This window comes from Orcinus orca, chromosome 1, assembly GCF_937001465.1.
Source record: "Orcinus orca chromosome 1, mOrcOrc1.1, whole genome shotgun sequence".
NCBI lineage: Eukaryota > Metazoa > Chordata > Mammalia > Artiodactyla > Delphinidae > Orcinus > Orcinus orca.
In genome coordinates, this window is record NC_064559.1 from 199,864,141 (window position 1) to 199,888,260 (window position 24,120).

The 24,120-nt window shown below is 54.6% G+C and overlaps 1 protein-coding gene across 1 annotated transcript in view; it reads right to left on the minus strand.

The window, feature by feature from the left end:
- Nucleotides 1–23,789, minus strand: part of PADI1 (peptidyl arginine deiminase 1) — a 33,805-nt gene extending 10,016 nt beyond the window's left edge. Inside the window, exons 1-11 of the mRNA XM_004272455.3 lie at nt 23,599–23,789; nt 10,731–10,911; nt 9,562–9,631; nt 8,846–8,907; nt 7,152–7,269; nt 6,940–7,065; nt 4,786–4,958; nt 4,534–4,637; nt 3,359–3,482; nt 2,816–2,923; nt 1,203–1,354 (exon numbers count right to left, since the gene is read on the minus strand). Of these exons, the coding sequence (XP_004272503.1) occupies nt 1,203–1,354; nt 2,816–2,923; nt 3,359–3,482; nt 4,534–4,637; nt 4,786–4,958; nt 6,940–7,065; nt 7,152–7,269; nt 8,846–8,907; nt 9,562–9,631; nt 10,731–10,911; nt 23,599–23,690 (1,310 nt within the window). The 5' untranslated portion in view covers nt 23,691–23,789. The remainder of the gene's footprint in view (nt 1–1,202; nt 1,355–2,815; nt 2,924–3,358; nt 3,483–4,533; nt 4,638–4,785; nt 4,959–6,939; nt 7,066–7,151; nt 7,270–8,845; nt 8,908–9,561; nt 9,632–10,730; nt 10,912–23,598) is intronic.
- Between the last annotated feature and the right edge of the window lie 331 nt (nt 23,790–24,120).

The window sequence follows — 24,120 nt, forward strand, 5'->3', positions numbered from 1 at the left end:
TCCAGGCCCTGTGGTCGGCACTAGTTAGATGATGTACCCCAAATCATGTGGCCAATAAGTGGCAGAGGCAGGACTCGAACCCAAATCCGTTAGACATCAAAGTCTGTGCTCGTTCCTCCCAGATCCCTCCTGGAAGCACAGAATGACTGCCCAGCGGTCCCAAGGCCCTTCTGCCCCCAGAGCTGTGGGCAGGATCCAGCCCCAGAGTAGTTCTGCACATGAGTCAGCAGCAAGGTGAGTGCACTCCTCTTGTCCTGGCCAACCTCAGCCCCGGGTACCCAGCCTGGGCACCCGGCTTCATGCCTGGGGTTGGTGCCAGGAAGCCTCATCTCACCTGATCCAGAGCCATGAGGCCACCAAGGTCACCACATGAGCCTGGGTAAACTTCCCAGGACTGCCTGGCTGCTCTGGGCCCAAGACCAGATAGCCAGGGCTTGGGGACGCAAGCTGGGGCACGCCTGGGCTCCATGTCAACCCCACACAAACCGGAAGGCAACCTCCAGGGCCTGGGGTGGGCTTAATCTTTAGGCAGGAAGCAGGGGATCGCACTAGGATCCCTGTGCTACACACCCCATTCTTCGACTGCCCACAGGCTGGGTGGGGACCCACCAGGGAGATTTAGCAGATGCTGTCATCTGTCTGAGCCCTAAACCCTAAATACCTTGTTTCCTCCTAGATGACAGCTGTCCAGGGTAGGACCTGTCAAGTTACCTCTGTCACCCTGGTATCCTGACCTGCAGCCTTGTGGTGACGGCTGCACCCTTTCTAGCTGTTGCCAGGACAACAGCTATTTCGATTTCCTCACTGGAGAGGTCAACGGATCCAACTCCTGCTTCTGCCCTGGATGACACGTGACCTCCCCGCTCTTCTGATGTTTCAAAAGAAGTCAGAAATCTGGCTTTTTATATGAAGCCTCCTGATACATGTATATTTAATGTTCGTGACGAATTATGCTCATAAAATACTAGGCAGGGCAAAAGACCGTGGGCCAATAGTTTGTTTTTTCCTAAGATTCTGTGATCTTTCCTGTGACCTGTGATCCTAGGACTCTATTCCAGGATTCCATGCAGGAACTTAAGACCACTTTGCAGACTGGAGAATTGTGTTCGCGGTGGAGGCAGGGGGTGTTGGAGAGTGGCTGCTGCCTTGGGTCCCCCGGGCCCTCCCGTGACCTCCACCACCCTCCTGCCCTGGTTTCTCACTTGGGGAAGCTGCTACCAATGAGGATTCGGCCCAGCGGGTACTCCTTGCCCCCCACTGTGACTGGAGGGCTGATGTCCAGGTTGCCGAAGGAGTCGAGGCCAGAAACACCAGCGAACTGCGTTTCCCGGATGACATATCCAAAGTCGGGACCCTAGGGGAAAACCATCGAGAGCTCTAACCATCAGTTAGAAAAGGAAGAGACAGCTCTTGGGGCAGGGGAGCGAGGGGTGCTCCTGGGGGAATCCCACTCCCTGAAAAACAACCACTATTCACTTTTCACACATCCTCCCGGTGCCCTGAGCCTTGTGCTGTTAAAGCCGAAGCCAATAACAGAACAATAACTAGAAAATCCCTGACTGTTTGGAAAGGAGGCAACATGCTTCTAAAGAACCCACGGGTCAAAGAAGAAATCAAAGGGGAGGTTACACAGTATTTTGAAGTGAAAGGTAGAAACCACACAGCACGTTAAAACTTGAGGGGATGCCGGTAAGGCTGCACTTCTAGGGAATTGCCGCAGCTCTAAACACATATATTAAGAAGAGAAAGGGTTGAAAAATCTTAGCTTCCGTTTCCAGCTAGGAAAAGAACAGCAAATTAAACCTAAAGAAAGTAGAAGGAAGGAAATGATAAAGACAGAGCAGAGAACAGTGGAAAAGGCGCTGGCCAGGTCAAGCCCAGGGCTTGGGGTCAGGCCCTTTGTTGATGCAGACTCACCCCACAGAGCTCACTGTCACCTCCCCAGGGACTCTTCCCTGATCCCTCCAGTCTGGGGTAAATGTCCCTGCTCTGTGTGCCCATGAGTTCCTGGACCTTCCCCATCATACCCCCCACCAGACCCTGGCATTGTCCTGGAGGTGGGGGACAGGGGCCAGTAAACAGGCAGAGACATGAGTTCTGGGACCCGGACCCACCTCAAAAGGCAGGTTAGCCTAGCGGTAAAGTTCAGGGGCCGTGGAGGCAGCCCCTCTGGTTTTGGTGCCACTGCTAACTAGCTGTGTGGCCTTGGGTAAGTTGCTTAACCTCTCTGAGCCTCAGTAAAGAGGGAATAATAATATCCACAGGAGTATCGATATCCATACTTATCCATAGGAATCCACGTGGATTAAATGAGCAACTGTGTAAAGCTAGGAGGGAGGGCCTGGAACTCAGGACATGGCTGCTGGAGTGGCTCCTGTCGCCCTCCAGCGAAGGGCGACATGTAGAAGCAGCATTGTGCCTGGCACACAGTAGGCGTTCAGAAAACATTCGTTACCTGAAGAGAGGACCTGGCTCACAAAAGCAAGAGCCATGAGGGCTCACTAAGGGTGTGTTGCCCTCAAAAGGCAGTTTGGTTTCCCCAGAGCTGACTCCTTTGTTCACTCCCCCTTGGGGGAAAGGAAGGACCCCAAGGAGGACTTTGCTGGCCTGTTCCTCCCAGAACAGGGGTGATTTGCATGAGATTTGCATTTCATTTACATATTCCTCCCAAACCTCCCACTAACTCCCCATTTGCCAGAACCCACCACCTGTGTCCTTTTGTAGCCCCTAAAGGACTAGGACCAGGCAAGAATGACTGGAGAATCCTATAGGAGGAGCCACCCACGGTTTCCCCACTCTGCCCTTTGCCGCATACCAGGATCCTCTTATAAGGGAAATACTTCAGGCCTCTGTCTCGGGGGGAGTCAAAGACCACTGGGAAGGATTTGTGAGGCGCCTCGATGTAGCCAAACTCCATCTCGTCCTGGGAGGGGAGAGAAAAAGACCACAGGGACTGCCTCAGTATAGTATTAAGAATGGGTTAATCCCTGCAGGCCCGGGGCGGGGCAGGGCAGGACAGTGGATCTTCCCCAAGACCTGGAGGGTGCAGGGGCCAGGGAACAGAGGTGGAGTGAGGGCTCTCAGGACCGCAGCCAGAGGAGGACTCTGCCTGGGACCAGAGCACTTGGAGGGAAGCGGGAGACACTGGGGCGACGCAGGCAGTGGCGGGGAGGGGGGGGCGTTCCCCCAGACTGCATGCCCCCCACCCTAAGTCCTGGCACCCAGGCCGGCCTGGCTTCTCTAGGGAAACAGAGGCCAGTAGGAGCCTGCGCAGGCCAGCTTTCCCAAAGCCAGTGTAAAGGACGGGGTTCAGGCCTCCCGGGCTGCCCTCCTCTCCCGGGATCGCTCCCGCACCCACCTGGATCCAGCGGTCATTCCGATTCTCAGTCCAAGGGCAGACGATCAGCTTGCAGTTGGCTTTCAACGCCAGGTCAGATATGTCTTTCAGAAACTTCTCATTTGAGCCATGGGAGTCTAAGACACTGCAAAACACAGGGAGAAGGGAGCGAAATAATGACTGCTGACTGTGGCCTTGGCCTCAGGGCCGGGGGGCAGGGGATAGATGGGGTGGCCTTGGTGCGGTCTGTGCTAGGCCCCGTGTGGACCCTGGGCACAGGGGTTCGAACCCAGTCTCTGCACTAGAGAGATTCATGGGCTAATGACAGAGACAAATAATGTCCCCAGATCACATCAGGTGACAGGTGCAAGGGGAGGGACAGGCCCGGGGCTGTGGAGCCCGAAGGCAGGGCACCATAAGTCCTGGAGAAGGTGACTGGGGACTGAATCTCACTGGTTAAGGTGGTAGTGAGGGGGCAGGTAGCCCCATCTCCTCCTGTTTCTCACAACTGGCCTAAACAAAGGAGTCAGGGTGGTGTTAGTGAGCAAACAGAAAGAAAGAGTGCCCTTCTGAACACCTGGGCCCAGCTCAGCAGAGCAAACCTGTTTGGCCACACCCTTCCTGGCCTTTTGACTTATGTTCCAAGTCATCTATGGCCCTTTCCAGTGGTCCGACCTCTGATGCAGAGGCCCGGAGTAGCCTTGCCAATCCAGGCTCACCTGCCCATCAAGGGGCCTGACAAGGATTCTGAGAGATGGCAGAAGGACCAGGGACCCGGGTTGGGCCAGGGCTCACAGAGGAGCTTGGAGTTTGGGTCCCGAGTTCTCTGCAGGCCCAGGAGTACACCCACATCTGAGCAAGGCTCGGTCTCCTGCAGCTGCCAGCAGTCTGAACGGGGCCTGGCCCCACTGCCTGGAATAAATCCTAGATGTTCTGGGGCTGCTACCTGCAGGACACGGTAGGGCAGGTGTGCTGGACTTGAGTCATTGACCTCAGCCAGGGCCTTAGCTGCTCAGAGCAGGTGGGGCTGACAGGCCCAAGCCAGCCTGCTGCTATCCTGTTCCCAGCTTGTGTCCGTGGGTGCCTGCAATGAATCTGCCCAGTATGAGTGCAGGGCCAAGCCTGGTACGGTATTCTGTTCCTATCTCTATGAGTCCAGAGACGGTGGGAGAGCTGCAGGAGGGACGAGGCCTCACCTGCACACATACACCTCCAGGGGGCACTGGGTGTTGGGGGTCATGATCCAGGGGGCCATGCGGAAGGTCACGGTGTCTGTGAAGTAGGGCACCTCAGGCAGGGTCTGGGGGGAAAATGAGGACTCAGTGGGCCCTGCAGGGAGCCCCATCAGGCTTCAAGACGCCGCAGCCCCCAGCCTCCCAGTCCCGGAGCCTCTACGCTGGTCCCTGAAGCCCCTCATCCCCTATCACGGCCCCCAGCGCCATACACACCTTGGTGTCCACCAGGCTGACGCTGAGAGAGACCAGCCCCAAGAAATCAGCGTCGGGAAAGGTGAGCCCCTCCACGTAGAAGCTGATCTTCCGTTCCCCCGGATGCCGCTCCACATCGTAGTACAGCTGCTGGGGCCCCAGCACCTGCTTGTAGTCTGAGAGAGAATTCCCACCTAGGGGGAACCAGAGTCAGCACTGGGGGCCCAGTGCTGGGACAGGGGTGTGGGGCTGCGAGGATGCGAGGACAGGAAACCCAAGGCCAGGAATGTAGAGGCAGAACCACCTTTGTGTTAGATCTACTTGGACTCCTCCAGCTCTGCCATGTGCAAGCTGTGTGACCTCAGCTCAATGACTCAACCTCTCTGAGCCTCAGTTCCTCATCTGTAAAATGGGCTAATATTACATTTCTCATGAGGTCAGCGTAAGCTTTAAACTAGATAAGGAGGTAAAAGCAGCTGGCACAAAAGATGAAAACAACCTAAATGTCCTAAATCAACGGATGAATGGATAAACAAAATGTAGTATGTCCCTATGCTGGCATGTTATTCATCCATAAAAAGGAATGAAGTATTGATACATGCGACAGCACAGATGAACCTTGACATTATACTAAGTGAAAGAAGCCCGACACAAAAGGCCTCATATCGTATCATTCCATTTGTACGAGATGCGCAGAATCGGTACATCCACAGGGACAGAAAACAGATTAGCTGTCGCCTAGGGCTGGGGGTTGGGGGATGGGGAGTGACTGCTAATAAGTACAGGCCTTTATTTGGGGGTGATGAAAATGTCTTAGAGCTAGAAATTCTGTGGTAGTTACCCAACATTGAGAATGTACTCAATGTCCCTGAATTGTTCACTTTAAAAATGGTTAATTTGGGGACTCCCCTGGTGGTGCAGAGGTTAAGAATCCGCCTGCCAATGCAGGGGACACAGGTTTGGGCCCTGGTCTGGGAAGATCCCACATGCCGTGGAGCAACTAAGCCTGTGCACCACAGCTACTGAGCCCGTGCTCTAGAGCCTGTGCGCCACAACTACTGAGCCCACGTGCCACAAATACTGAAGCCCACGCGCCTAGAGCCCGTGCTCTGCAACAAGAGAAACCACTGCAGTGAGAAGCCCGCTCACCACAACAAAGAGTAGCCCCCGCTCGCCGCAACTAGAGAAAGCCCACGCCCCTCAACAAAGACCCAATGCAGCCAAAAATAAATAAATTTATAAAAAATAAAGTAAACAAAATAAAATGGTTAATTTTATGTTATGTGAATTTCATCTCAAATTTTAAAAAAAAATCGCCTGGCACATAGTAGTTCTGGCCCATAGCCTTTTCCCTTCCCCTGAGGGTTGTCTGGGAAGCGCCACCCTGGCACGCTCTTACAGCATGAAACGTTGTCAGCTCACTTACGGAGACTTTGCTTATGTTCTGGTATCACAGTAAGTGTTTCCAAGCTGGACTCCTGGGTAACCTTCTACCATTGGAACATTCTGGTCCCTGCCAGGCTCATTTAGCTGGGACAAGTTCTGAGTCAGTTTGAACAGAGGAGGATGAAGAGGAAGAAGGAAGGGGCAGGAGAGGTCTCTTGTGATTTATGAAAATGAGTAAGGGCACCTCAGGGTTAAGGATTAGTGTTTCTGCCAGGTTTTTTGTTTGTTTGTTTGTTTTTTTAATCCACAGACTTTGATTAATAAACTGTCAGAACAACTGGATTCTGAAGGCAAGCCTGGGCCTCAGCTGTGCTAGTCCCTGCCTCCACCCCACCCAGCCTGGACACTGCTGTTTTACATCAAGAACTCATTCCATGCTAACCGACCAGAGGAAGGATGGGCTCAGGAGAAAGGGCAAGGGTAGTGGAAAGAGGGGCTTTGGTGCCCAAGAGACTGGCTTTGAATGCTTGCTCCATCCCCAACTGGTTGTGTGACCTTAGGGCAGTGAATTCACATGTCTGAGCCTCAGTTTTCCCCTCTGTAAAATGGGTCTAGTTTGGGAACCTCTTTCTTGGGCGATATGTCGTGTCCTGATGGAGTGGCTGTTTGTAAGTGGTAGTGAGAGTCACAAAATGATGATGGAAGGAGGGAGAGAGGTGGATAAGGGAAGAATGGTTTGGGAAGCAGAAGATGGAGCAGGAAGGGAAGAGATCCCTCCAGGCCACTCACCCCTAGCGCAGAAGACCGCCATTCTCCTGGAATCAGAAAACGGCATGTTCAAGACCAGCTTGTGGCTGTCAAAGAGCTCATCAGGGCCATCGCAGCTCAGCACCATTGGGGCCATGTCCTGCAGGTCTGGAGAGAGGGGTGCCCATGAGACGATCTTGCTCCATCCCACACCATCACCCTGGACAACGCCATACACCCCTTCTGTTGCTCACCATCCAGTGATGTCAGCTGGGTGCTGGTGAGGTCGATCTCCCCGGACCTGAAACTATCCCGGTCACAGTTCACCAGCAGGACAGCCCCATAGCCCTCAGGGCCCCAGCGCCAGGTTTTCTGTGGCAAAGCAAGAGGCCTTAGGATCAGTGGGACCCAGGGGTCTCTGAGAAGGGGTTCTGGACATGGCTAGAGCTGTCTGCTTTGTTAACTTGGAGACTTTTGTATTCTGGGTTTGCTTAAAGATTTATAGAGGGATCATAGATTTGGGGAATGGAGTTCCAGGTCCCTACACCCAGAGCCACTCCACGCTTGTGCAGTGAACAACTTGAACAACAGCTCCTCCCAGCCATCAGACTGGAAGAGGAAGGGAGATGGCGCCAAACCCAGAAATGGCCTTTGCCAGTCTGCTGAGCTTTGGTCCTGCCAGCAGACTAAGACTGCCTCGCCCTGACCTTGATGGGGCTGGAGAATTCCTGGGAGACTCTCCCCATGCCAGTCCTCTCCTGGGGCCTGTCCCACAGTTTTCTCTGACTTTCACTTGAGATCCTGCAGGCCCTGCAAGATAGTCTGAGCAGAGAGGTGGGGAAGATGGCTGGAACCCTGCCTCTGTGATCAAAGCTCTTCCTGATGTGCTTCTCTTTTTTTCTTTTAATTTATTTGCTTATTTATTTTGGCTGTGCTGGGTCTTAGTTGCGGCACACAGGATCTTTGTTGCGGCATGTGGGATCTTTAGTTGCAGCATACATGCTTCTTATTTGCGGCATGCGGACTCTTAGTTGTGGCATGCATGTGGGATCTAGTCCCCCGACCAGGGTTGGAACCCCAGGCCCCCTGCATCGGGAGTGCAGAGTCTTACCCACTGGACCACCGGGGAAGTCCCCTTCCTGACGTGCTTCTACTTCATCCCCACCAGACTCTGCAAGGCAGGGCTTATCTTCCCCATTTCACAGAAGAGGGAAAAGAGGCTCTGGGGTGTGAACCCCAAGTCACATAGATGGGATTCAAACTTGGGTCTGGGGGACCTCACAGGACCACTGCTAACTTATATGGCACTCTTGTTCACCCCTCTGGGTAGATGCTTCTCTGTACTGGGGCCCAAGACATGATTTATATCATAGGCCCCACCTGCCACCTTGCCCAAGCAACCTTGTGCAGTGAACACTCTGCACAGCCATCCGTGGCAGCCCTACCCCATCTTGTCCACAAAGTCTTCTATATGATTCAGGCTTCCTCTGTGGGGTCTTTCCCTGCAAATCATATCTTCTACCCTCCCAGGATGGCTTTCAGATACATCCGGTGGGATAATGCCTTGAGCCCACCCCATCTTCGTCCTCACTCTTCAGGATCTGTCAGTCACTTGACAAGTCACCTACCATGCTTGGGGGCCCAAATACAGCCCAGGAAATAGAAAAGGCCTCAAGAAAAAGAACTAATCCCAGTTCTAAGGTGGCACAAGAGAGACCCAGAGAGGGTAAGCTGTTTTCCAGGAGTCACACAGCATGTTGATCACACAGTGTAAGTTAAGGCCCGTTCATGCTGATTTGGGAGTCCTCAGATGGCTTCCCTATACTGTTGGATACCACAGACCCTAGGAATCCATCACCCTTCTGGAGGAAGAGCCCACTCCACCCCAGGACCACCCCCAGGTTTGCCTGTCAACTCTGCCATCTTGGGGTAACCAGGAGAGTCCCACCTTGTCACCGTGGCTCCTCTTCACCTTGCCCGTGCGGCCCATGTCGACGTCGAGGGAGATGTCTGCAAAGAGATGCAGAGGGACAACAGGGCTCCCCAGGCCCACCCTCGCACCATAACATCCAGGTGGGGGCAAGCTTCAGCCCCTCCACAAGCCCTTGGGAACCAGGAAGCCCTGTTCTGGGGACCACACCCAACACCTGAGAGGCCCTTGTGGCAGCCCCGTGTGGTTCTGGGTGTTGGAGGGACCCAAGGCTCTGGCTCTTGAATTTTTGACTCTTCTATGTGGGCTGAATTGCTAGCTCTTGGGGGCCCTGACTCTGGAGGTCGGGATCAGGCCTGAGGTTCTAGGTGCTGGTTCTGCAGTTCTCAGGGCCAGCTGCCGGAGTCTGGCCCAAGGTAGCGTGTGGCTCTCCATGGTTTAGTGATGTCTTGAAGTTCCAGTGAGTGTGATAGGCAGACTCTGGATGAAGGAGGCCTATTGTTGGTCTAGCTGGTGACCCATGGGCAGTGCAGTTTCCAGATTCTTATGGCCCTAAGTATGGCCGGGACTCCACCCCTGAGGCTCTAGAGTGGATGAACCACCTCTGAAGAAGCCAAGCTCCTCGATGGGGCAGGAAGATGTCCATGGGCCTTGCACTTGGGGGCTCCCCTAAGACCCTCAAGCAGTCAGCATGGAGGGGTGGATGTACCGAGAGCCAGGGAGGTGGGACTTACCGGCGCCAGTGAGGTAGAGTACACTGTGGCCCAGGGCAGCCTTCTGCAGCCCGAAGTAGGACACTTGCACCTGTGGGGACATGGTCAGCCCTAAGCCAGCACGGCCACCCCTTCAGAAATGGCTGTGACAGGGGGAGTTAGGGGACACTCCGGCGGCCCTGCTTAGAGGTAGGGGAGGCATGGGGGTCCCAGCTACTCCCTGCTGCTGAAGGCCCAAGGCCCACGGGCTCCCGGCCTGGATCCAGAGCCCCGTTCTCCAGCTGGAGAGGCTGTGGATGCCTCCTCAGCTCCCAGGGCTGGGCTGAGGGGCAAGGAGGGCCAGATGGGGTGCAGGAGGATCCCAGAGGGAGCAGCTGGACCCTCAGGAACCCATGGGGATGTCAGAGAGAAAGAATGAGGGAAGGGACAGCTGTCACTAGGGACAGGCAAGTTATTCAACTTCTCTAAGCCTCTGTTTCTTCATCTGTAAAATGGGAACAATGACCACCCCCCACCCCCACCCCATAGTAGCAGCCCAAGCTCACAGAGCTTTCCCCATGCCCTCAACCCATGGCCAGGGCGCCACCCAGGCCATCTCAGTGAGCCCCCAGGATGACCCCAGTAGATGGGGCTCAGAGGTAGGATTTGAGCTCCAGGGCCCCTACTCTCAACAGCTGCACAGTCCCCACCTTTTTGGTGTCATTGGAGAAAAGGCTGAATCAATGAATCAGGGGTCACTGTGTATGTGGTGGGTGCCTGAGGGTGAGTAAGAAGGGTATCCTCTGTGAAAGAGAAGGCTTCCTGCTTCCTTAGGTGGGAGACACACACCCTGGTACGTACCTGTGTCCACGTGCATGCGTGTGTGTGTGGGTGCTGCCGAGAACTCCTGTCTGCACAGGAGTGGGGGGCTTGCTTGGGGTCTGTGCGGAGCTGTGTTAAAGCGGGTGTTTGTGAATTTGAGGGGGTGAGCAGGAAGGCTGTGCTGTTACGGGAGTACTCGTGTATGTGTGCGTGTGACGTTGGGGCATTGGGGTGGGTTTGCATCTTTGGGTGTCTGTTGGGTTGTATCAGGATGTGCCGCGTGGATGTGGGTGGCAAAGCTTTGTGGGGTTTGGTTGAGTGGGGGTGATGTGTGAACGGGGTATGCTTTGTGGGGGGCTCTTACCTTCTGTGGGGAAGTAGCCTCTTACCTCGAGATCGTTTAAAGCCTTACTGGCTGTGTCCACAGATATGATCACGTCCACGCCGGCATTCAGGGGCCAGTAGGCCTTACCTGTGGGCTCTGTCACCCGTGCTGTGTTGTAGACCGTGAAGACCTCCACCCCGGAGCTCCCAGAGACACTGAAGGTCTCAGCGCCCTTGGGCACATCGCTGATAGAAAGGAGAGAGGAGAGCATCCGGGGGCTCAGGAGAGAGACCAGTGGGGTAGTGGGCTGGGGCTACCCGGCTATGCAACGGCACCCCCTAACAGCTGGAGTGGGGAGCGGCGGGGGGTGAGGGGCCCACTGGCCGGGAGACCAACCTGGTTGGGCCCCAGGGCTCCATCCCAGCTCTCCACTGATTTCCACATGACCCACCCTGGGCACGTCGTCCCCGGGCCTCAGTCTCCCCCTCTGCAACATGAAGGGCTTGGAGCAGAGCAGTGGCTGTTGAGCTCTGTTTTAGTGGCAGAGCCCTTTCAGTGGACCTCGCGTGGAACCCCAGACAGAAGAAGGACAAAAGGGAGCCGGGGGTGGTGCTGAGCCACGGTGTTTAACCCTTGCACCCCCACCGTGGCCCCTGAGGCTCCAGAGAGCAGAGACTGAAAACCTCTGGACATCCTCAGTCCCCCACCTCCCCCAAAGCTTCCTGCTTTTATGCTTCCAAATTCTCTAACCCAACAAGAAATCCGTTTGAGACCACCTCTCACCTCCTCCACTGCCACCCCTGCACCCACCTAGAGTGCTGGGCAGCTTCGTAAGCCCGCCTGTGCCCGCTCCAGCCTGTTCCCCACTCAGAACAGATCACGTTGTTCTTATGCTCAAAAGCAACGGTTCTCATCACACACAGCGAAGTCCTCACAATGGCATAAAAAGCCCCTCCCGATTTGCCCTCTGCCACCCCCCGGGAACTTCCTCCACCCCACTAGGCTCAGTCCTCACTCACTCTGCTCAAGCCACACTGACCTTCCTGATGTTCCATGAAGCTGCCAGGCTGTCCTGCCTCAGGGCCTTTGCACTGGCCGTTTCCTCTGCATAAAATGCTCTTCCCCCAGATATCCACAAGGCTCACTCCTTTACCTTCTTCAGGGCTCTGCTTAAATGTCACCTTCTCAGTGAGCACGCCCCGCCCATCGCTCTATTTAATGCTACACCTTGTCCCACCTTCTCCCACACTCTCCTTATCCCTGCCACTCTGCTCTGATTCTTTTTTGTTTGTTTGCTTGTTTGTTTTTAACATCTTTACTGGAGTTAATTGCTTTACAATGTTGTGTTAGTTTCTGCTGTATAACAAAGTGAATCAGCTATATGTATACATATATCCCCCAACCCCTCCCTCTTGCGTTCCCTCCCACCCCTCTAGGTGGTCACAAGGCACTGTCTGCTCTGATTCTTAATCATACTGTTAGGTATTGTCCGTCTCTCCTGCTAGAAGGTCAGGGAGTTTTGTCTGCTTTGCTCATTGCTATCTCCCAGCACCTATAACAGTGTCTGGTGTGTGGTCAGTCTCATAAACACTTGTTAAATGAATGAATGGATTCAGTTGCCCCTAGTCTGCAGGGGGATTCAGGCCCATCTGCACCCAGTGGTACAGAACTTGACTGAGGCCATACCCTGCAAATTTCTCCCCATCTACCTGATATACCACATCCACCCAATACTCCAGAGCTCTGGGCTCCAGAAAGGGGGATCAGGAAGCCCTCAGTCTGCCAGGCCCCAGCCGGGGGCACCCATCTGCTGGGCCTCCACGCTACTTCTCAAGTCACCAGCTGCTTCCAGCCACAGCAGGTAGGGGCCAGCCTTCCTGGGCCGTAGACTCAGAGGGGATGCTCTGCAAACTCGGGCCACAGGGCACCAGGAGCAAAGTCAGCAGGGCCTCTGGGGGCGCTTGTCCTTCTTCAACCCCTGAATAAACCTGAGCTGTGTGCCTCCCTGCCCCAGCCCTGTGATGGGCCCCAGGGTTCCATGAGGCGTTTGGCCATGTGGAACACACACCCTGGAGGGGAAGTCGGACGAGGGAACTACATGTCAGAGCTACCCACTGCCGTCCCCCAGGACAGAGCCGTCAGCCTCAAGGCCACCACCCAAGGTCAAGTCAATTTGCAAACGTCCACCCGACTGCAAAGATGCCAGGCCCAGAAGGGTCCTTTGATACATCCTCCTGCCTCCATCGTTTCCTGTATCCCTGAGAAACCACCCAAGTATTAAAGCCCCTGGAGAAACCAGACACCCCTTCCAGATCCCTGCCATGGTCACTCAGTCCCCACAAACAACGGCCCCCATTGACAATGGTGGTGATGGTCATAGTTACAACAGGCCCAAGGCCCACTCAGGACCTGGCTCTCTGACGCACATCATGGCCCCATAAGGCAATTATTATTCTCGTTTTAAAGATGAGGCTGGGGTGGAGAGGGGCCCCTGAGCCCTGCAGGCTGCTGGCAGGACCCACAGGTCCTCATCCCACTCCTGGCCTCACCGTCCTCAAGAGGCACTTGCAGGCATCTTCCCACCTTACCTGCCCTTTGCCATTGTTTAGTCAGTTACCATAGGAACCTAAGCCTCCCAGACTTAGAATCCCCACTTTCCATCTCCAGACTCAAAGCTGTCTTTTGAACATCTCTCTAGGGTGTCTAACGGGTTTTTTACATTTAATGTGTCCAAAACGAAACTCTTAGCTCCCCACTTCTGCCCCGTCCAAACCTGCCCGGGTCAGGCCACAGTTGCCCCATCATCAGATTCATCCTGGCCTTCTCTCCTTCCCTCGAGCTCACATCCAGTCACCAGTGAACCCTGTCAGCTCCCCCTTTACAGCATCACCTGCTGACATTCACGTCTCTTCCACGCCTAACGCCCTGGTCCAGGCACCAGTTTTTTCCATGTGGATTTTCACAATAGGCTGGTCCCCCTGCTTCTTCTCCTGCTGCCCACGATCTGGTCTCAGCACAGCAGCAGAGGGATCCTCTTAACACAGAAGTCATTCAGCATCCCTTCTGTTCACAGCCTTTCCCCGGGGGCTCTGCTGTCTGCGCGGAGTTGGCTACGCCCTCCTCACTCCTGCAAACCCAGCTCCTGTTCTCCCTCCAGTTGCCAAGCTCCCTCCTGCCTTCGACCCTTTGCACTTGGGTTCTCTTCGTTCACAATGTTCAGCTCCCGAGCCTCCGCTGGGCCCTCCGTGCCTCATTTCCTTCTCAGAGGTCTTCCCTGACTGCCCTATTTAAGTCCGTGTGACATGGGTGACACCATGAACCCCACACTCCCTAACCCCATGACCCAGCTTCATTTCAACCCATGGCGCTTGTCACCTGACATGTCGTGTTTATTTGACATGTTTTTCTATTGCCTGTCTCTCCTGTTTCTCCCTCTAGAACGTGGGGAATTTTCCCATTTTACTTTCACTAAAACTACTGTCTTCTCAGCACCCAGCGTGGTGTCTGGTGTGGGCAAGGGGTACAAGAAACCCCTGTTTTATGGTTGAGGGCAAGGCAACCCAGGAACGTGGAACTGTACCCGAGCAAGAATCTATGGACCGGGCTTCCCTGGTGGCGCAGTGGTTGAGAGTCCGCCTGCTGATGCAGGGGACACGGGTTCGTGCCCCGGTCTGGGAAGATCCCACATGCTGCGGAGCGGCTGGGCCCGTGAGCCATGGCCGCTGAGCCTGAGCGTCTGGAGCCTGTGCTCCGCAACGGGAGAGGCCACAATAGTGAGAAGCCCGCTAAAAAAAAAAAAAAAAAAGAACCTATGGACCTTCCCGGGACAGACCCCCCTCCACCATGTCTTCTGCCTGCCTCTTGTTTGTAAGTTTAGCCTCCTAGGCCTTCCCCCAAGTTCCAAAGAATAATTTAATCAGAAAAATGAGAAAATGCAGAAACAATGGAAAACAGCCAAGCAAGACAAAATAATAATAGTTTAGCCATTAAACAAAGTCAAGGATCTCTAGTTCCTCCTCAAGGGCTATGGATAATATTGTGAGCCACGTCCTTTGAGCTCTTTTGCAGATACTGAAGCCCCCACCAGGTGGAAGAAGTTAACTGTATGCTGCCCACAAGCACATAGACCCCAGACTGGTTGGAAGGTTGATGATGTTGACTCCCAATTACCTCACCACCAACCAATCAGAAGAATGTGCACGAGCTGATCACACACCCCGAAATGCTCTCCCTCACCCTGTCTTTTTGTGTGTGTGTGTGGTACACGGGTCTCTCACTGTCGCGTCCTCTCCCGCTGCGGAGCACAGGCTCCGGACGCGCAGGCTCAGCGGCCATGGCTCACGGGCCCAGCCGCTCCGCAGCATGTGGGATCTTCCCAGACCGGGGCACGAACCCGCGTCCCCTGCATCGGCAGGCAGACTCTCAACCACTGCGCCACCAGGGAAGCCCCATGCTCAGCTTTTGGTGCCTCGTCTACCCTTCACAACAACCCTCGCAGGAACCCTTGCTGTCCTCATTTAGCAGATGAAAAAATCTTCTCAGAGAGGTTAAGTAACCTTCCTGGTAAAGGATGGAAGGAGCGGCAGGTTTGTCTTCTATATTATGCTGTCCCGCTGACTTGAAAATGAGTGTGTGTGCCCTGAGCGTGTCCCCGGCGGGGACCGGAGGAAGGAAATAGTCACGGAAGACGTAGGAAGGAAAAAGGAAAATGTTGAAACTTTGCAACACAAGCACTTCAATGTGATCCCTTGGGAGCCGGCAGGATGTGGGGCACTGAGGCAGGAGAGCCCTCTTCCCCCTCCACGCACCTGAACTTTGCAGGGTGAAGTCAGTGCAGACCAGGAAGATGGCAGCCATGACCTCTGGCCCCTTTCTGCCCTAAGACAATGAGACTGTGGAGTATCTTCACAGGCCTCGGGTCAGAGAGGGGTCTCAGAGGCCATCCTGGCCAGCTCCTTGCCTGTCGCAGAACCCTGTGCTTGAACAGGCAGCTCACTACCTTACAGCCCTCTGTGCTTTGACAGCTCAGGTAATTAGAAAGCTTTTCCTTTTACTTGGCTGCAACCTGTATCCAGAAGCTTCCTCCCACTGGGGCTCCACAGGCCACACCTTACCTCAGCTACTCGGAAGTTGACCACCTGGTCTCTAGGGAGAAGAGAAACACAGCAATCATGGAGTCCCTCCCCTGCCGTCCATCCTACCTGCTGCTTGGATACCACCAGCCCCTAGGGATGATCTCATGGGTCAGGGGACCCCTCTGCCCAGCCTAGGGTCTGGGCAGGGAGGGCAGGATGGGGCTGACCCCGCCTCCAGCTAGGGGAGTGGGTATGGGGGTGGCGGCAGAGGACCAGGTTGCCCTGGAGGCTTGTCCAGGGCATTGTGCCGGGGGAGAGGCGAGGGCAGAAGGGAGAATAATGCAGAACTGGATGGAAAGGCTGAGGAGCAAGCTGGCGGGCAGCCCTTGAGCAGACCAGGCCAGCCAAGCCTGTGACTCCCCCTTCACACTTGATCAGCCACCTGTCTGCCCAGAGCCCCAGAGGGGCCACTCTCCAGGTGTCCCGGACTTGACGTTCCCTGGACCGAAGCCACAAGAAATGCCCTGGGACCAGCCAGCAGGACCTGGCAAGTCCTCTCGGGTACGACCAGGTCTGTGGTCGCTTCTGCCAGGAGCCGAGAACCACTGTGGCCAACAGTCCCACGGAGCTGGCCAGACCCCCACAGGCTCCAGCCCTAAAGAACATCAGCTCCGGGGAGCACACGGAGTCCTGTTAGTGCTGTCGGCCGCTCTGCTCAACATGCATTTCCTGAGCACCTACTGTGCCACGCTGGGCACCAGGAAAGAAGAGATGAGTCACCCCTGGCCCTGCCCTCATGGCATCCACCCAGGGCAGGGACATCATGGGCCCCAAAGTACTTTTACTCCATTCTGATTCCATCCCCACGGCCCCTGTTTGCTGAGCAGAGCAGTTATTATTCTTCTCCCCATTTTACAGATGATGTGAAATCCAGAGGGAGGTCACATGCGGGGCGACAATGGAGAGCTGAGATGTGACCCCACTCAGGGTCTGACTCCAAAGCTCATCCTCTGCCTTGCCTTCACCCACCCCTTGCACCAACCGAACAACGTAGAAAATTCCCCAATAATGGGCTCTCTTGGGGTTGAGCTCATAGAATTTGCGATCAGGCAAACCTGGGTTCAAATCCCAGCTCTGCCATTTGTTGGCTGTGTGACTTTGGGCAAGTCTCTTGACATCTCTGTGTCTCAGTTTCCTTGTCTGCAAAATGGGGATCGTAGTAGTCGCTACTTCATAGGCTTGTTGTGAGATTTAATTGAGATAGTACAGCAAGCACTGTGAGCTGAAGATGGTGCTGTCACCATTGTCATTACTGTCACAAGGGGCATGGGGAGCAGGCAGACCCTGGGGAATAGGATTCTTCCATCTCCCTTCACTCTCAGAACTGACCCCAAACCCGGTTAGCGATGCAATTGTTAGCGTCCACATTCTGAAGGTTTTTTAGCTCCCAGACTAAGATGGGAGCCCCTCGGGGGCGGGGGTGGGTCATATCATCTCCAGGTGCCTCAGCCCAGCACAGAGCTGAATAAGGAGCAGGTGACCAGTAACATTTGTCAAGTGACCACAGCGGGGCAAAGGTCACAGAAAGTTCAGGCCCCCGTGTGGCTTCCTCCTTGGTCCTCCCTGGGTGCTGGCTGTGGCCGACAGAGGTTGGGGAGGGCAATGGCTGACATCACATCACAGGCAGACCCCACATCACAGGCAGGGATTTTCCCCTAAGTGTAGAATGGCACAGGGTGTAGCTATGTCCTCTCCCTCTTTCCTTCCTTCCCAGAGATAAGAATCATGGGTGCCTTATGCCCTGTCATTGCTCAGCTAAGGCCACACCCAGAGAGCCTGCAAGAAGGGCAGGGCTGGCCAGGCCTTCTTTCAGTGGACCCCTGCCTGCCCAAGGATGGGGGCTAGAGATGGGGGGTGGCAGCTTTCCACCCCGGGCCTTCCCAGCAGAGGCAAACAGGAGCTGGGGGCCAGAACATCCTTAAGAGAAGAGCCCTGAATGGAAAGTCAGAATCATGAGTCACTTCTCCCCTCTCAGCCTCAGTTTCCCCATCTGCAAGATGGGAAATTGTATGGCTGTGCTCCATGGATTATGCAATTCTCATCTGTAAAATGGGGGCCAAATTCACAGGTACAATTAACTGGTGATATTATCCTCATCTAGCATGGGAGGAAACAGGCTCAGAGAGGCTAAGTAACTGGCCCAAAGTCACACAGCCTGCAAGGACCAGCCTGACCCTAACTGGTGGTTACGACTGGCTACCAGCCATCTTGTTCTCTGCAGTCATCGAACTGACTCTCAGAGGTCCCATCCCAATGGAGCTTCCTCCTCTGGGGCCCAGGCTGCACAGAGCCCAGCCTTCCTTCTTGTCCAGGTCCGGAAGCCCCAGCCCACCCTTTAACTACATCTGGCAGCCTGGCTCAGACCACACCCTCTGCAGGATCCTCCTGAGGGATTTCTGGCCTTCCCTTCGCCCACTCTCCCAGCACAGCGATGGAGACCCAGGTGGGGGTATAGGCAGGGTCGTAAACGTGGGGGTACAGGCAGGGTCGTAAATGTGGGGGTATAGGCAGGGTCGTAAACGTGGCAGGGAAGGTGTGCAGGAGAAGTGCTTGGCAGGACTTCGGGTGGCCTTGGTCTCAAATGCAGAGTGACTGGGTTCTCTGTTCTGGGGCCCAGGGTGCATTTGGAGACCCAACTCACGTCTGTACCTGCTGCGAGGCCAGGCTCCTGAAAAGTTCCGGCAGGTCCCAGCTCCCTCGGCACCCGCCCCTGGGTGGCAGCATTCGGAATCGCCCCCACTGCTCCCAGCCCACAGCTGAGGTCCCCCTCCTGGGCTCCCCAGGTGGCTGATGTCTTTGGCTGGGTGTGGAGTTGCCAGTTCCTTCCAGCCTCAGCCCCACCTCCCACACGTCTTTGAGCATCAGGACCACTTGGCAGAGCTGAACGGCTGCTTAGAAGCCACAGCAAAGGGAATGGAAGCTTCTCTGGACATAGCAAAGGAGAGGACAACACATCACAGGGAAAGCATTTTGGGGGTCAAGGAGGCATCTACATCATGGGTGAACGATCACCCCTCCATTCCCTGCATCTCAAGTCTTCTCTTGGGGTCCGCTGCCTGGCCCCAAGCCCACCACCAAGAGAGGAAGGCGGGGATTGGGGGGAGGAGAGAGAAGTGGAGTTGGAAGTGATGGGAGCAGTAGGGGGAAGAGGAGACAGTCAAGGATGAGGAGAGGTTCCAAGACCAAAATGATGGGAAGGAGAAGCGGGGACAGGGAAGGGGCTATAGGGCCAGAAGAGGGGAGGGAAGAGTGTCTGAATGGATTCCCAGGTCTCAAAATGGGAGTGAGTTAGCAACGAGGACCAGGGAGGCAGGCACAACTGTAGACTTAGGGGGCGTCTGACCTCTGGTACCCTCTCTGATGCCAGTATTTTACGTTTCAAGAGCTCACACTGCCCCGTTTCACATCCAGATCCTGTAACTCCCTGGCTCTCCTGGCTCTGTGGACCTTACAGGGGACCCCGGCCTCATAATCTCCAAGAACCCTCGAATCTAAACATTAACATCACTTCCAATGAAGGAATGCGATACAGCAACAGGACGGAACGAGTAGGAGAGGAGATCCTCACCTGGTTTTAAATCCAGGTCCCAGCCCGGCTCTCAGAGCCTGTCACTCATCATGAATTAGTGTTGGCCTCAATCCTGTAATTATCCCTGAGGAGCACAATTATGTTTCATTGTACTTCTTCGCAAGTTAAAAGCATTAATTTACTTAATGTAAACATCAAGTATATATAGATCAGGACTACCCTGGTGGTGCAGTGGTTGAGAATCCGCCTGCCAATGCAGGGGACACAGGTTCGAGCCCTGGTCCGGGATGATCCCACATGCCGCGGAGCAACTAAGCCCATGCCCCACAGCTACTGAACCTGTGCTCTAGAGCCTGCGAGCCACAACTGTTGAGCCTGTGTGCCACAACTACTGAAGCCCATGAGCCTAGAGCCCGTGCTCCACAACAAGGGAAGCCACTGCAGTGAGAAGCCCGCGCACTGCAATGAAGAGTAGCCCCTGCTCACCTCAGCTAGAGAAAGCCCACGCACAGCAACGAAGACACAACACAGCCAAAAATAAATAAATAAAATAAATTTATTTATTTATTTTTAAATAAATTAATTTTTTTAAAAAAAGAATATATAGACCACAAGTTTTACAACTCTGTTTTGGCATTTTGGGTTTTTGAAATACAGGGAACCCCAGAAAAGAGAAGTGGTCTGGGTCTTTTCTCTGGCTCATCTGAGAGGCCCTACAGAGACCCCCTTCCCTGTGCTCCTGGAATTCCAGTCATCTTGGATCTAAGAGTCTATTTGGCTTTGAGGCTTGTGTAGGGCTGGGGGAGGCTTAGAAAAAAATCCAGGAGATCGTCCCTGGCCCCACCCAGCCAGCCTTCTCCTCCATCCCTAAGGGTAAATGTTCATGTGATCTCCAGCCTGGGGCTCTGATTCTGGCCTCTGGGCAGCCAGGGAGCGCCAGGCTGGACGGCTAATGGATTCCCCATGCCACACCCCCTCTTTTTTGGCATAAGTCCTCTGGGGACCACCTCCAAGAAAAGGACAGAGACAGCCAGGGCCATCTGGCCAAACCCAGGGGTTCGCGGTGGAGAGCTAGCCCGCTGGGGTGAGGGTGTAGAATCTGCAGAGCATGCTGAGTCAGGGGATTTCTAAGGTTCCTTGGGCTGGGACCCCCTGGGGCACACAATTACCCCCAAATAACCAGCCTAGAGAGCACATGGGGGAATTAATCACATCCCATGACTCCCACACGCCCATCTCCACTGGCTCTGGAAGGTTGGGAGTCTGGGCAGCTCAGGTGACCAGCACAGGTGACCCTCTTCTGGGGGGCTTCTGCCTTCTACAAGCAAGGCCAAACAGAGGCCCCTTGCTCAGCCTCAGCTGGAGCCAGGCACCTGGCACTGGGGGTGGGAGAGCCCCAAGTTCATCATCAAGTACAGCCCCTTCATCCTAGACAGCCAAGGCCCTGGAGTGAGCTTCAGGCCCCTCTTAAACATTCCCAGGTTGTCAACACACGGCCCCCTTCCTCCACCTGTCTTGACAATTCTACATCACCTTTCTCCACCTATCAGAGACCTCAGTGGCTGGAAGTTCTTCTTTAGGTCTACTTTTAAACCAACTTGCTGCAGAATAAACTTCTGTTTTCTAGTTTAGAGATTCTCCGTGGCTATGACGCTAGTCACTACCAACGTCCAGGGTGAAGTTTCTTTTTTTTTAACATCTTTATTGGAGTATAATTGCTTTACAATGGTGTGTTAGTTTCTGCTTTATAACAAAGTGAATCAGTTATACATATACATATGTTCCCATATCCCCTCCTTCTTGCATTTCCCTCCCTCCCACCCTCCCTATCCCACCCCTCTAAGTGGTCACAAAGCACCGAGCTGATCTCCCTGTGCGGCTGCTTCCCACTAGCTATCTATTTTACATTTGGTAGTGTATATATGTCCATGCCACTCTCACTTCGTCCCAGCTCACCCTTCCCCCCCCCCCCATATCCTCAAGTCCATTCTCTAGTAGGTCTGTGTCTTTATTCCTGTCTTACCCCTAGGTTCTTCATGACCTTTTTTTTTTTTTTTCTTAGATTCCATATATATGTGTTAGCATACGGTATTTGTTTTTCTCTTTCTGACTTACTTCACTCTGTATGACAGACTCTAGGTCCATCCAGGGGTGACGTTTCTTGAAGGGCTCTTGGGTACAGGTCCCTCACGGTGCTCCCTCAGGACCCCAGAGCAGCCCCCTCTCCCAGAGTCGGCCAGAGCACAGCAGCTACAGACAACCAGGCAGCTTCCCCTCGGCTGGGCCATGGCCCCCACTTGAGCATGCTAAAGCACTTGGTGACCCCAAAGGAGTTTACAGATGGCATCGCCCCATGTTCCCACCACACACCCGCTGATCTGTCCTCTGCTCCTTCCACCCTCTGACACAGGATGGGAAGAACAAATAGTGGAGGAAAGGGAACCCACAGAGCTGCCAGAGCGGTAAGCACTTCCCACTCTCACAGAGCCAGGGCCCTACACGTGCGTGCCCACACTCATCCTCCCCCTAAGCCATTAACATCAGTGCTGTTGCTTCCCCATTTGTCAGATGAGGTAACAGGCTCAGAGAAATGCAGCAGCTCGCCCGGGGTCCCACAGCCACCAGTGGAGCTACGATGAGGCCCCGAGTCTGTCCAAGTCCAGAGTGGGTGCTTTACCGCCACGCTAAACTGAATCGGGGGCTCAGTTCATCCTGCCAGGGCCCAGAGAGGGCCAGTGGCTTGGCCCATGCCAGACAGCAAGTCAGTGGCAGAGCCAGAACCAGAACCTAAGTCTCCTGGCTCCCAGTCAAACGCTTCTGTCCTCAGTCAGCAGCACAACCTATCATGTAGGGCCTGAGGTTCTGAAATTACCTTCCAGAAATAGCCATCCCCTGGGATGAGAACAGGGGTCTGGAATTGGGAAGATAGGGGCTCACCAGAGACCTCTTCCCTACTTTTGATGTTGAAGCGGAGTTACCAGATAAAGTACAGGATGCCTAGCTAAATGTGAATTTCAGCTAAACAGCCTTAAAAAAAAAAAAAAAAGTATGTTCCATGCAATATACTAAAAAAAAAAGCATTTTTTAAAATCTGAAATGTAAACTTAACTGGGTGCCCTGTATTTTCATTTGCCAAGTCTGGCAACCATATGATAAAAGGGCAGCGGAAAATGGGATCTCTGTTAGCCACCCAGATGCAAGAGAACCAGCCCCACGCCAGGGCCCCCAGCATGACTTAGAGCCGAGGTCTGGCCTCCCAGGGCTCCTGGCTCTCCCTCCCCAGCCCCAGGCCACTGCCCCAGAGAGGGAGGCAGGGAGGTCTTCTGGGGCAGAGGCTCCCCTGAGGCCAGGTGAAGCTGGGCCCAGCTCAGATCCCACCTTATAACAGACCTCAGCCCCCACCTACTCTAGGAGGGAGACTCCCACCTTGACTGCCCCCTGCCCATCTGCAGGGTCTCTGGTCCCATCCGATCCAGTAGAGATGGAGCTCATAGAGAGTGTGTTGAGTTGGAAAGACCCCCAAAGACCCCCAAGACCAACTTCCTCAATGGCCAGGTGGGGAAACTCACACTGGGCCAGGTCCCTGGACCTCCATCTGGGTAAAGCCAGGCCAGGAAGTATTGGGACCAACAGGGGAAGCTAATGCTTCCACTGCCCTGAGAGGTACCATCAGTGCCATAACCGCCATCATCCTCCTGGCAAACACAAGCCCCAGGCTTGTTCCAAGTTCTTTTCCTTTATTAAAAAACACATCAAAACATAAGCCCCAGGCTTATCCCAGTTCTTTTCTTTCATTAACACATTGAATCATTCCCTAACCACTCCGTCTTGATCCCAGTCGCCCCGGCTGGCCTTCTAGGAACGAGCTGCACCACACACACTGCCCCTCCCCACCTCAGAGAGATGGGTTGGCAAGAAATTGAGGGCAAAATCAGGGGAGACCAGTCCTGTCCCCCGTCTTGAGCAACAACTCATTCTGATGCTCCACACAAGTTCCACTGGGATGTCAGAACGCAGAGCCCAGACCCTAAAGTCTGGCCCCAGGGCTCAGAGCTGGAACACTCATCCAGGGGCTTGAGGCCAAAGGCTTGACCCTGGTGCCAGGAGCCAGAGCCCCAAGATGGACCTGGTATCCTAGTCCCTCTGCTCTGCTGTCCAAACAACCTCTTGTCAGCATCCTCCAATATGCCCCATTCGTCCACCAGGCGCCCACCCCTTTGCCGCGGGTCCTCCAGCCCAGCAGCCAGGTGGGTGCTTTCGGCTCTCACCTGTAAACATCCACGTATGTTTCGATTCCCACCACACACACAGCGTAGGTAGGCTTCTTCAGGGACAGCTGCACAGCTCTCTGTGGGGCCATCCTGTCCCCCAGGCTCCAAGTCTCCGTGCGCCCTGCCTTCCTAGCTCCTCTCCTAGGCACCTCGTCTCCAGGAAGGAGCGTGAGTTCTGAAGTTTCGGTGCTTTCCTCCTCCCTTTTATTTCACACTATGACCTGATTAGCCTGCCTGAGCCCGGTCCCCACCTCCATGCCCATCCCTCCTCACTTGGGCCTGTCAATCCAAGAGGCTGAGGGAGGTGGCACCCAAGGCGTCTCTGGGGGATGGGGAAGCGGGGACCCCTGGTGGAGCAGGGCTCAGCTGTCAACAGAAGACAAGCTCCCCAGCAGCCCCCGTCCCCCTTCTCTAGCTTCCCCTCTATCCTCAGACTCTCAGTGCCTGAATCCACAGGGTAACGATGTCAGCATTTTCTGAGGGCTCTGTGCTGGCTAAGTGGCTTGTAGATCTTATGTC